General features: G+C 40.5%; 1 protein-coding gene across 3 annotated transcripts in view; it reads right to left on the bottom strand.

Annotated features, from left to right (window-relative positions):
* Nucleotides 1-13599, bottom strand: part of USF3 (upstream transcription factor family member 3) — a 58056-nt gene that overhangs the window by 15094 nt on the left and 29363 nt on the right. Inside the window, exons 2-5 of one of the 3 annotated variants that reach the window (XM_032299032.1) lie at nucleotides 8873-8988; nucleotides 5743-5807; nucleotides 3811-3839; nucleotides 1294-1376 (exon numbers count right to left, since the gene is read on the bottom strand). In XM_032299032.1, coding sequence (XP_032154923.1) covers nucleotides 1294-1376; nucleotides 3811-3839; nucleotides 5743-5789 — 159 coding nt within the window. In that variant the 5' untranslated portion in view covers nucleotides 5790-5807; nucleotides 8873-8988. The remainder of the gene's footprint in view (nucleotides 1-1293; nucleotides 1377-3810; nucleotides 3840-5742; nucleotides 5808-8872; nucleotides 8989-13599) is intronic. The other 2 variants (XM_032299034.1, XM_032299033.1) reach the window with 2 other exon arrangements.

Below are 13599 nucleotides of genomic sequence, written 5' to 3'. Positions count from 1 at the left end.
AGTACACTCCTTGGCTCAACCATGAATAATATTTACAGCTTGAGAAACACAAAAACTGAATACCAATTTAACCAAAAGTTGGATATAATTATATTGGCAGGACTAAAGAAGGAGAAGCTAGGGGAAAAACATAATAATGAGTCAATAGATAATATCTAAGATTGAAAAATTAAGATACAGCAACATAAATATGTTATTTAGAAATATAACAGTAAAAAAAACAAACAAACAAACAAAAAAAACAGAAGAAACAGTTGAGAATAGTTGCCTCTGAGGAGCTGTGTTGGGGCTAGGAAGCAGGTAGGAGATTAATGTTTGTTGTTTTACGCTTTTTAGTGCTGTTTGCTCTGTGTAATATTAACTTTTTGCATATATTCATTTAATTACAACATTATAATAGTGATTATTGCTTGGGAGTAAGATGCCAATTTATTTTTTAAACCTTCTTTTTTTTTTTTTTTTTTTTGGAGACGGAGTTTCACTCATGTTACCCAGGCTGGAGTGCAATGGCGCGATCTCGGCTCACCGCAACCTCCGCCTCCTGGGTTCAGGCAATTCTCCTGCCTCAGCCTCCTGAGTAGCTGGGATTACAGGCACGCGCCACCAGGCCCAGCTGATTTTCTGTATTTTTAGTAGAGACGGGGTTTCACCATGCTGACCAGGACGGTCTCGATCTCTTGACCTGGTGATCCGCCCGCCTCAGCCTCCCAAAATGCTGGGATTACAGGTGTGAGCCACCGCGCCCGGCCTTTTAAACCTTCTTATGCCTTTCAAATTGTTTCAATTTTTTGTTTTGTTTTGTTTTCAGTGAGCACACTTTATCCTCATTACTAGAAGAAACCAAAAGGTATCTTCATTAGACAACACTGTCATACCTTAAGCTAAGATTTTAACTACTACTGGAAGTTAAGAGGGCATGGAGAATAAATTGTTGAAAAGATCCCTGGAAGATTCTAAGTAAGAATTTAAAAGGAGTAAGAACATTCATTGGCAGAAAAAATGAAAAAATGCCTGGTAAATAGAGTGGCATATATGTAAACATAGTCATATGATTAATTTAGTAATCAAGAAAAAACTGAAGAGCCTAGAAATTTCATGGTACATTTGACCATGTAGAATCTGTACTAAAAGATTGTTGGAAACATCGGAACAGTTAAAACAAGGAAATTATTAACTTCAAAAGAACCATATGCAGAAATAAAAAGGAACAAAAATAATCATTCTAAGCACCAAAACAACTTAGGGAATTATCTGTTCATAAGTAATGAATGAAGATATGAGCAGACTTCTTACCTGCTTCAGGGCAGGAGAACATGGGATCAGCTCTCCTATTCTGTTTATTCCAGCATTGATTTTCTTCTTTCTATGCCTCTCCACTAAATGGGAGAAAATTCGTTTATCAAACCTTAACTACTTAGTCAAAGTGCCCTCATTCAACCAGGGTAAAGAAGTTTTAGGTAAAGAAATCCCTAAGAAATGCTTATCAATAGCCAGGAACGGTGGGTCACATCTGCAAATCCAGCACATTGGGAGGCCAAGGAGGGTGGATAACCTTAGGTCAGGAGTTCGAGACCAACCTGGCCAACATGGCAAAACCCCATCTCTACAAAAAATACAAAAATTAGCTGGGCGTGGTGGCACATGCCTGTAGCCCCAGCTACTCAGAAGGCTAAGGCAAGAGAATTGCTTGAAACCCAGGAGATGGAGGTTGCAGCGAGCTGAGATCACACCACTGCTCTCCAGCCAGGGCAAAAGAACAAGACTCTGTCTCAAAAAAAAAAAAAAAAAGAAAAGAAAGAAATGCTTATCAAATATTATCTACTCTAAATAACTATAATCAGTAAAATGTCTAAGATGTCATTTTTAAAGTCTAGTGTTACAGAAATCTACATAAGCAATACTTTTGTTAGCATTTTGTTTTTTCTTTAAGACAGGGTCTCTCTCTGTCACCCACGCTGGAGTGCACTGGCACAACCTCGGCTCACTGCAACCTCTAACTCCCAGATTCAAGCAATTCTCCTGCCTCAGCCTCCGGAGTAGCTGGGATTACAGGCACGCACCACCAGGCCCAAATAATTTTTGTATTTTTAGTAGAGATGGGGTTTCACCATGTTGGCCAGGCTAGTCTCAATCTCCTGACCTCCTGATCTGCCTGCCTCGGCTTCTCAAAGTGCTGGGATTATAGGCATGAGCCACAGCTCCCAGCCCCTTTTTTCCTTCTTTACCCTTTTTTCCTTTTTCTTTTCTTTTCTTTTCTTTTTTTTTTTTTTTTTTTTTTTTCCTGACAAGGTCTTTTTCTGTTGCCCAGGCTGGAGTGCAGTGGCACAATCACAGCTCACTACAGCCTTGACCTCACAGGCTCAAACAATCCTTCTACCTCAGCCTCCAGAGTAGCTGGACCCATAGGCATGCAGTACCATGCCTGGCTAATTTTTTTTATTACTTGTAGAGACAGGGTCTCCCTATGTTGCCCAGGCTGGTTTTGAACTCCTGGACTCAAGACATCCTCCTGCCTTGGTCTCCCAAAGTGTTGAAATTACAGGCAGAAGCCATCACACCTGGCCTAGCATCCTTTTTAACGATGCCTAATTAGTCTTTCTTAATAAGTTAGGGTAAGCACATCTCTTTTTTAATTTGAGACAAAGTCTCGCTCTGTTGCCCAGGCTGGAGGGCAGTTGCATGATCTCAGCTCACTGCATCCTCCACCTCCCAGGTTCAAGCAATTCTCCTGCCTCAGCCTCCTGAGTAGCTGGGATTACAGGCATACACCACCAGGCCCAGCTAATTTTTTGTGTTTTTAGTAGAGATGGGGTTTCGCCATGTTGACCAGGCTAGTCTCGGACTCCTGACCTCAGGTGATCCACCCACCTCCACCTCCCAAAGTGCTGGGATTACAGGCATGAGCCACTACGCCTGGCCAATCCCAGCACTTAGGGAGGCTCAAGGTGGGTGGATCACCTGAGGTCAGGAGTCCGAGACCAGCCTGGCCAATGTGGCGAAACCCCCTCACTACTAAAAATTACAAAAATTAGCTAGGTGCAGTGGCAGGCGACTGTAATCTCAGCTACTCAGGAGGCTGAGGCAGGAGAATCACTTGAACCCAGGAGGTGGAGGTTGCAGTGAGCCGAGATTGTACCATTGCACTCTAGCCTGGGATACAGAGCAAGACTGTCTCAAAAAAAAAAAAAAATTAGCCTCTAAAATAATATTTTTTAGACCTGAATGTAGTCCCTGATGGAAAATAAGAAGCTATACAGTGTGCTAAATTCCAAATGTATGCACAAGTAATTTTGTGAATGTTTATCTGGCTTTGGCTTATAATTTCAATATCTGAAATAAAATTCAATATTTATTTTCTACAGTTTTTCCTATAATAGAGCACTCCAGAACTGAATTTAAGACTGTTCACATTGCAGGACCCTTTAGGAACTATAGCCTGGTGCTCATCTCTTACCTACACCTCTAGGCAGCCAGCCCTCTCGGGAATTGCTGCAAAGATACATACTCTCCATACTATCTAGGAGAATAATAACTAGATTACCTTGGTAGGTAAAATCACTTAAAACACTAGCTCCAGGGATACAATAACCTCTTAAATTATCTAAATAGACTGAATCAGAAGATGAGAAACAAGCCATCTTCATGAGACTCAGGGAGTATTTTGTCAATTAAAAACAATAAAGGAACATTTTCCTAAAACATACTGAATAATGATTCCATGCTTATAACATAAAAACGTATAATCAACTGCAGTATAATTTCATTTTGAATGCAAAAAGGACTAACAGGTAAAATTTAAATTGTTTCTACCTGCATTGTGTGTCTCCCGGTTTTTCTTTCTGAAAAAAAAAAAAAAAAAAAAAAAAGTACGGATCAAAGGTAACATGAAAATAATGAGAAAGTATTTTTACCACTTTATACTTTAACAATCATAAAAATAATTTTTATGAATTTGTATTTGTTGCATCAATAAGAAACAATCTGAAGAAACATTTCCTTAATATACGTTATGGTACAAAAATTTAATGGCAGAGAACCTCAATATAAATTTAGAAACCACAGGCCAGGCACAGGTGGCTCACACCTGTAATCCCAGCACTTTAGGAGGCCAAGGCAGGCAGATCACGAAGTCAGGAGTTCAAGACCAGCCTGGCCAAGATGGTGAAACCCCAACTCTACTAAAAATACAAAAATTAGCCAATGTCTCATGCCTGCAATCCCAGCACTTTGGGAGACTGAGGCGGGTGGATCATGAGATCAGGAGTTCCAGACCAGCCTGACCAAGGTGGTAAAACCATGTCTGTACTAAAAATACAAAAATTAGCCAGGTGTGGTGGCAGGCACCTTTAATCCCAGCTACTTGGGAAGCTGAGGCAGGAGAATCGCTTGAACCTGTGAGGTGGAGGTTGCAGTGAGCCGAGATCGTGCCACCGCACTCTAGCCTGGGCAACAGAGCAAGACTTCATCTCAAAAAAAAAAAAAAAAAATTTAGAAGCCACAATTTCTGGAGGTAACTACATTCCATACCCAGAAGTCATAGGTTGGGAAATGAATCAATCACTGAAAAGCTTAATTAACTATTTCAAAATGTAACATAGGTGCTGGTAAATTCACAAAGTGATGTGCCAAGTAGGTGATTTCTGATGTTTGTCCTGGCACCTGGGCCAGTACGGGTGTGGGTGTACAGGAGAGAAACGCAACAGTAGAGAGTAATTTTGTAACCCCTAGGTAAGGAGATGTGGTAGACAACAGCACCCATGCACAGACTGGCATTTGAGCTGTCTTGCATTCGTGTACCTTAGGTTGTCCAAACTCTTAAATTTTCTTGAAAGCCAATCTACTAAAAGCATTGACTTTCCCTTTTATACACAATTACCAGGAACATTAGCATTCTCTAATAGCTATTCAGTAAGGAAAGAGAATTGTGATTTTAATATTAGTAGAAGCATCAGCCACGCAATACTAAGCAGAAACATTGCTAAAGGTGCTAGAAATTCAGAAAAAAAAAAGGTTTTACAAAAAAACAGAAGTAATGTTGTGCTGATATGCATTGGCATTAATGGATTATGTCATAAAATGTCTATTCAAACTGACTACAGCCTAAATGAACTTACAGTATACTAAAATTAATATGATAGGCAAGTAAAAATGTCATTAGAAACAAAACATTTAACATAGATTTGGTAATATATTACTTTAACTACTGACAGTGATTCTTACTTGTTATACTACTAGTAAAATTAAAAGTACAGATTTTTTTTTTTTTTTTTTTTTGAGCTAAGAGTCTAGCTCTGTCACCCAGGCTGGAATGTAATGGTGTGATCTCGGCTCACTGCAACCTCTGGTCCCAGATTCAAGCAAATCTCCTGCCTCAGCCTCCTGAGTAGCTGGGACTACATGTAGGATGTACCACCATACCCAGCTAATTTTTGTATTTAGAGACGGGCTTTTGCCATGTTGGCCAGGCTGGTCTTGATCTCCTGACCTCAGGTGATCCACCTGCCTTGGCCTCCCAAAGTTCTGGATTACAGGCATGAGCCACCATGCCCAGCCAGGACAGATCATTTTTAACTATATACCTCTTTCAGTAAATCTACATTTATCTACAAATATTTTTGGAGAGTAATAATTTCCTAGGTAACTAAATGAAAGTTCTCTAAAAACTACCTATGTAGCAAAATAGGAACTAATTCTGCTTCTTATCTACCCAAAGTATATCATATTGGGGCTGTGGATACATACCTGTGCTGCTTTTTTGTAGGCGTCTCATTCTCTGTCATTTCTGGCATGGTTACAGTAATAGGAACCTATGAAAGGATAGAAAGACACACCAGAAAGTTTAGCCATTCTTATAAAAATTGATCAATAGCAATTTGATTTGAATATTAAAGTGCTAAAAAAAAACTGACATTGAAAAGCATTGGATTCCGTATTGCTGATAGAAGTATAAGAAAATAGGATAAAAGTACTATAATTAGCAAATATAGAAAATGGTAAATATCAAATGTGAGTTATAGCCAGAAAGTGCTTGAGAAAATTTGGGTAGAAAAAGATCATTGCAGGCTTGGAAATCAAGAAAAGCTTAACAGGGATGTGAATCTGAGCAACAGCTGGAAAGACAGGTAAAACACACTTTTGAATTTGGAGAGTAGACTATTTGTTCATATGAAGTGTTACAAGGAAAACAGAATTTAAACTAGAACGACGGTCCCCCACTCTGAACACACAAAATCAAATGTGACAAGAGCACAAACATGTAATATTCCATACATGAAAGCATGCATTCATTCACTCCCTCATTTGTTAGGCTTTCTTTAACTTCAAACTGCTAGAAGTCTCACATCATTTAAATGTCATTAAAATCTGGGCATGACAAATCAAAACTACATTGAGATACCATCTCACACCAGTTAGAATGGCAATCATTAAAAAATCTGGAGACAACAGATGCTGGAGAGGATGTGGAGAAACAGGAACACTTTTACACTGTTGGTGGGAGTGTAAATTAGTTCAACCATTGTGGAAGACAGTGTGGCGATTCCTCAAGGACCTAGAAATAGAAATTCCATTTGACCCAGCAATCCCGTTACTGGGTATATATCCTCGTTCTACTATAAGGACACGTGCACGCTAATGTTCATTGCAGCACTGTTTACAATAGCAAAGACCTGGAAACAACCCAAATGCCCATCGATGATAGACTGGAAAGGGAAAATGTGGCACATATACACCATGGAATATTATGCAGCCATCAAAAACGATGAGTTTGTGTCCTTTGTAGGGACATGGATGAACCTGGAAACCATCATTCTCAGCAAACTGACACAAGAGCAGAAAATCAAACACCCCATGTTCTCACTTATAGGTGGGTGTTGAACAATGAGAACACATGGACACAGGGAGGGGAGCATTACACACTGGGGTCTGTTGGGGGGAAATAGGGGAGGGACAGCGGGGGGGAGGGAAGTTGGGGAGAGATAGCATGGGGACAAGTGCTAGATGTGGGTGATGGGGAGGAAGGCAGCAGATCACGCTGCCACGTGTGTGCCTATGCAACAATCTTGCATGTTCTTCACATGTACCCCAAAACCTAAAATGCAATAAAATAAAATAAAATAAAATCTGGGCATGAAAATTCTATATATTTTTTAATTCTCAGGATACTAAAGAATACATGTACTACTGGAAAATATACACACAGATGGAAAAGGCCAGAAAGCAAATACATTAATATGTTAATCATAGTTAAGTAAGGGTAGTGATATTTTGGTGATTCCATTCTCTTCTCTGACTTTCAAAAATTTCATAACAAAAGCTGTAATGCTTTTAAATCCCAGAGATTGACAACTGTATTGGTCCATTCTCATGCTACTATAAAGAAATACACAAGACTGGGTAATCTGTAAAGGAAAGAGGTTTAATTGACTCACAGTTCCACAGTGCTGGAGAGGCCTCTGGAAACTCACAATCATGGTGCTCTGTCACCTCTTGAATACTTTGCTGCTTAGAAATTTCTTCCACCGCATAACCTAAATCATCTCTCTCAAGTTCAAAGTTCTACAGCTCTAGGGCAGGGTAAAATCCTTCCAGTCTCTTTGCTAAAGCACAGCAAGAGTCACCTTTGCTCTAGTCTCCAAGAAGTTCCTCATCTCCATCTGAGACCACCTCAGCCTGGACTTCGTTGTCCACATTACTATCAGCATTTTGGTCAAAACAATTCAACAAGTCTCTAGGGAGTTCCAAGCTTTCCCACATTTTCCTGTCTTCTTCTAAGCCCTTCAAACTGTTGTAACCTCTGCCTGCTACCCAGTTCCAATGTTGCTTCCACATTATCAGGTATCCTTATATCAGCGCTCCACTCCCAGTGCCAGTTTACTGTGTTAGTCCATTCTCAACGATGCTATGAAGAAATACTCAAGACTGGGTAATTTATATAGGAAAGAGGTTTCACTGACTCACAGTTCCTCAGGTCTGGGGAGACCCCACGAAACTTACAATTATGGTAGAAGAAGAAATGAATACATCCATCTTTACATGGCGGCAGGAAGGAGAAGTTGTGAGCTAAGTGAGGAAAGCCCCTTATAAAACCATCAGATCTCATGAGAACTCACTGTCACAAGAGCAGTATGAGGGTAATGGCCCCCATGATTCAATTACCTCCCACTAGGTCCCTTCCATGACAGATAGGATTATGGGAACTGCAATTCAAGATGAGATTTGGATGGGGACACAGCCAAACCCTATCAACAACCTTTCAAAATGGGTCTACCAAGTTGGGATACCTGCTCTGGTACACTGGAGGAGGTGCAAGATTTTTCCTCTGAGAGAAAAAGTAGCAACTATGAAATCTGAAGTAGAAAGCATGAGCTTAAAATTTGGTTCTGCCACTTCCTAGCTGTCAGGGCTTGGATAAGTTACATAACCTCTCAGAATCTCAGATGCTTCATCTACACCATGAATCATAATAACTGTATTACTTTATTGGATTGTTTTGAGTGGGGAATGAAATTTTGCAAGGACAGCACACGACCTCGTTGCCTAGTAGTAATAAGGATTCAATAAATGTTAGCTTTAAATGTTAGTGAGATATTTCAGGTTAACTTTAGCCCTAGGGAGGAGAGAGAAGGGTCCTGGGAAATAAGTAGATATGAATGCAGGAAGGGGATGACAGAAAGTATTGACTGAAGCAGCCTGTGTAGAAATGTGTCGTCAAAACCCATGTCCAGCAGCTTATTCCTATTCCACCTTTTCCCTACCATTTGTGAAGTACCTATCAGCCTAAAAGTGATGCGCTCACATTAGGTAACCTTATGGTGATGGTGGGGGGCATGTAATTACATAAATAAATGAATAAGCCTTGTGACCTTCTCACCTAAGGACTTGCAGAGTTTCTTCACTTTTGATTCCTGGCTTCCAGCGCCTCCCGTTTCTGATCCAAACATAACATCTTCTGCCAGAAGATGATCTATAGGTTATGCTTTCTTCTTACTACACAAAAGAAAAATCAATGAATGTTTATAGTTGGTAGGTGCCCATTAGCAGCACGTAAGACAAGGACTGACAACCTATGACATGCAAGCAGATTTTTAGTACCACGAAGGATGATCCTGAATTCTCCCCACCACTTGAAAGCAAATCAATGCAGTTACTCTCAAAAGTCACTTTCTTATTGGTTACCAATACTACACCCCCAAAAAGGTGGTAGTTTTACGGCCAATGGATGGTTCCTAGGAGGTGATTCTCTGCTTTCTCTTATGCATGCTCATTGTCCCTTAGGTCCTCTCTAGCTGCTGGTTACTCAAATCCTCCACCTGGGTCTTATCCTAATCTCTGTCCTCAATTCTAAAGTTGTTTTTCCTTCAACTTCCTAACTCCTACTTCTCTCTTGTAAGAGTGCCTGAAAACTTACATAGGGACCTTCCTCTGAGACAGTGACACTAGGAAGACACCCCTCACACCTGTGCATTGTATGTGTTCTAAAAAAATGTAAATTGGGGGGCTTCATTCCAAACGTGACAAATGAGAGGTTTGGGAAGGGTCCAGGAATTTGCATTTTCAACAATCTCCTGGGGTGATCTTCTCCCCTCCCCTCTCCATTCCTTCTCGCCTCCCTTCCATCTTCATTCCATTCCTTACTCCCTTCCTCCTTCCCTTTCTCACTCCCTTCCTCCCTTCCCTCCTTTCTCTTTTTTTTTGTTTTTGTTTTTTTAGGTACAGAAGAGTTTTAGAAACTTCAAGAGAGGGATTTGAGTTTTAGTAAGTGCCCCAGGTGATTCTAATAGGAAAAAGGTGGAAACACGGGCGGTTATCTTTAATTGGTGAAAGTTCAAACATCTGACCAATATCCTAGTTCCAGCCTTTCCCCTGCAGCACTTTTGAAAGTCTGTAGATAATTTCATATATGATTAAGGTACACGAAGTAAAAGTTCTAGTTGTCTCAACATCTAGAATCTTTTTTCTGGCCTCAGTCCTTAATAACCAATATCTAGAATCTTAAAGTCAATGACATTAAGGGTCTATCACATAAGTAAACACATTGACTGCACTCAGGTGAAAGCCAAGAATTTAACTGAAAGAGGAATACAACTGCAAATCAAAATCATCCCATTTACCAAATGCCACTGTGAATATCCATCTCAATGTAAAATTATTTCTATGTCCAATCATGATACTAAAATTGCATTCCTGATGTCAAAAAAAAGGAACATCTACTGGAAAAGAACTATATAGTATTTTCATGAATCCCTATCCACTTAATAATTAGCTTAATAAAGAAATTGCATTTTAATACAATATTTATGTAACTAAATGCAAATATACTCTTTAAAACATTTAAACTGACATAAAAAATTTTTTTTAATTCTTAAAAATGTTTTTAGACATAGGATTTTGCTCTGTCACCCAGCCCAGGCTGGTGTGCAGTGGTGTGATTATAGCTCACTGCAGCCTCGAACTCCTGGGCTCAAAAGACCCTCCCACCTCAGCCTCCTAAGTAACTAGAAATACAGGCACACACTACTATTCCCAGCTAATTTTTTGTAGTGATGGAATCTCGGTATGCTGCCCAGGCTGGTCTCTCTCTAACTCCTGGCTTCAAGTGAGCCTTCCATCTCAGTCTTCCAAAGTGCTTGGAGCCATTGTACCTGGCTCCATTAATATTTTGGCTCCATTAATTTTTGAATGCCAAATGATTAGTAATCTCTGAATTATTATATTTTTATGGGAGAACTATTTCTGAAGTTAGTCAAACCCAGTAGCTCTCGAGTGTGGTGCTCAGATCACCTGAATAAAAATCACATTTTTCAAAACTTTTTTTCCTTGAGGTAAAATTTACATATAATAAATTGCATAAATCTTATGTTTATGGATTTTGACAAATGCACACAACTCTGTGACCCAACCCCATCAAGGTACAGAACACCAGAGAAAGTTTTTTTGGTTTTTTTTTTTTGAGACAAAATCTCACTCTGTCACCCAGGTTTAGAGTGCAGGCGCAATCTCAGTTCAATACAACCTCTGCCTTCTGGGTTCAAGCAATTATCTTGCCTCAGCCTCCCTAGTAGCTGGGATTACAGGTGCCCGCCACCATGCCCAGCTAATTTTTGTATTTTTAGTAGAGACAGGGTTTCACCATGTTGGCCAGCCTGGTCTCAAACTCCTGTCCTCAAGCAACCCACCCACCTCAGCCTCCCAAAGTGCTGGGATTACAGGCATAAGCCACCTTGCCTGGCCTGAGAAAGTTCTTTTATTATCCTTTTAAGTCAATCCCTTCCCCTACTCCAGAGGCAAACCCTATCCTAAATATTTTCATCATAGAACTTCATATAAATGTATTGATTGGGAATTCTTTTTTTGCCGAGCTTTCACTAAGCATGTTTCTGAAACTCATCTAGTAGATTCTTCATTTTTATTGCTGAGTATAAATATATAACTCCATGTGAATTTGTAACAGAGTTTATCTGTTTTTCTATTGGTGTATACCTGTGCTGTTTCCATGTTTTGGCTACTACAAATAAAGCAGTTATAAACATTCTTGCAAGTCTCTTCATGGATATCATCTTTCATTTCTCTTGGTTGGATACCAAGGATTAGAATTGCAGGGTATATGATAAGAGTTTCATTCCTACATATTCACCCAAGAGATACGAAAGATGATATCCACACATTTACATAAGAATGTCTAGGGCTGAGCACAGTGGCTCACTCCGGTAACCCCAACACTTTGGGAGGCCGAGTCGGATGGATCACCTGAGGTCAGGAGCTGGAAACCAGCTTGGCCAACATAGTGAAACCCCATCTCTACTAAAAATATAAAAATTAGCCAGGCATGGTGCACACATCTATAATCCCAGCTACTCAGGAGGCTGAGGCAGTAGAATCCCTTGAACCCAGGAGGCAGAGGTTACAGTGAGCCAAGATTGCACCACTGCACTCTAGCCTGGGTGATAGAGCAAGACTCTGTCTCAAAAAAAAAAAAAAAGAAAGAAAAGAAAAGAATATTTAGGCCAGGTGCGGTGCTCACATCTATGATGGCAACACTTTGAGAGGCTGAGACAGGCAGATCACTTGAGCCCAGGAGTTTTAGAGCAGCTTGGGCAACATGGCAAAATCCCATACCTATAAAAAAAATTAGCCAGTCATGGTGGCACATACCTGTAGTCCCAGCTACTAGAGGGAGGCTGAGGTGAGAGGATTATTTGAGACCAGGAGGTAGAGGCTGCAGAGAGCTATAATTGCACTACTCAATCTGGGTGACAGACAAAGACCCTGTCTCAAAAAAAAAAAAAAAAAAAAAGAATGTTAGCCAGGCGCAGTGGCTCACACCTGTAATCCTAGCACTTTGGGAGGCCAAGGCAGGCAGATCACTTGAGGTCAGGAGTTCGAGACCAGTCTGGCCAACATAGTGAAACCCTGTCTCTTCTAGAAATACAAAAATTAGCTGGGCGTGGTGGCATGCGCCGGTAGTCCCAACTACTTGGGAGGTTGAGGCAGGAGAATCGCTTGAACCTAGGAGGTGGAGGTTGCAGTGAGGTGAGATCACACTAGTGCACTCCAGCCTGGGCAAAAGAGTGAGACTCCATCTCCAAAAAAAAAAGAAGAAGAAGAATGTTTAGGCTGGGCACAGTGGCTCATGCCTGTAATTCCAGCACTTTGGGAGCCCAAGATGGGAGGACTGCTTGTATCTTGGACAACACGGTAAGACTCTGTCTCTTAAAAAAAAAAATTAGGCATAGTGGTGCACACTGCCTATGATCCCAGCTACTCAGGAGGCTGAGGTGGAAGGATTGCTTGAGCCTGGGAGGTCAAAGTTGCAATGAGCAGTGTTCGTGCCATTGCACTCTGGGTGACACAACCTGGGTGACACAGCAAAACCCTGTCTCAAAAAAAAAGAAAAAATAGTTTAGCGCAGCTTTCTTTGTAATAGCCAAAAGAGTTTTTTATACCTCTGGATGTCTATCCTTTGTCTGAAATACTGAAATATACTTTGTAAATATTTCCTCCCATTATGTGGCCTGCCTACTCGTTTTCTTAATGGTGACTTTTGGTGAGCAAAAGTTTTTGATGAATTGTAAATTATCAGTTTTTTTCTTTTATCATTATTCTTTTTCGTGTCCTGTCCATAAAACCTTTTACCCATCCAAAAGATATTCTGCTATGATTGTTTCTAGAAGGTTTACACCTTTTTTTTTTTTTTTTGAGACAGAGTTTTGCTCTGTTGCCCAGGCTGAAGTGTAGTGGTGCAATTTTAGCTCACTGCAACTTCTACCTCCCAGGTTCAAGCAATTCTCTTGCCTCAGCCTCCCAAGTAGCTGGGACTACAAGTGTGCATCACCATGCCCAGCTAATTTTCGTACTTTTAGTAGAGATGGAGTTGTGCCATGTTGGCCAGGATGGTCTCGAACTCCTGACCTCAAGTGATCTGCCCACCTCGGTGTCAGCCACTACACCTGGCCAAGAAGGCTTGAGCCACCATGCCAGGCCAAGAAGGTTTATAGCTTTAACTGTTATATTTAGGTCAACAATCCATATTATATATGGTACAAGGTAGGGGTCAAGGTTCATATTTTCTCCCTTATGTATATTTAGTTGTTCCAACAT

This window comes from Sapajus apella, unplaced genomic scaffold (assembly GCF_009761245.1).
Source record: "Sapajus apella isolate SASKATOON/1434 unplaced genomic scaffold, GSC_monkey_1.0 scaffold40, whole genome shotgun sequence".
NCBI lineage: Eukaryota > Metazoa > Chordata > Mammalia > Primates > Cebidae > Sapajus > Sapajus apella.
Note: the sequence above shows the minus strand (reverse complement) of the source record. Positions and strands in the feature narration are given on the sequence as shown.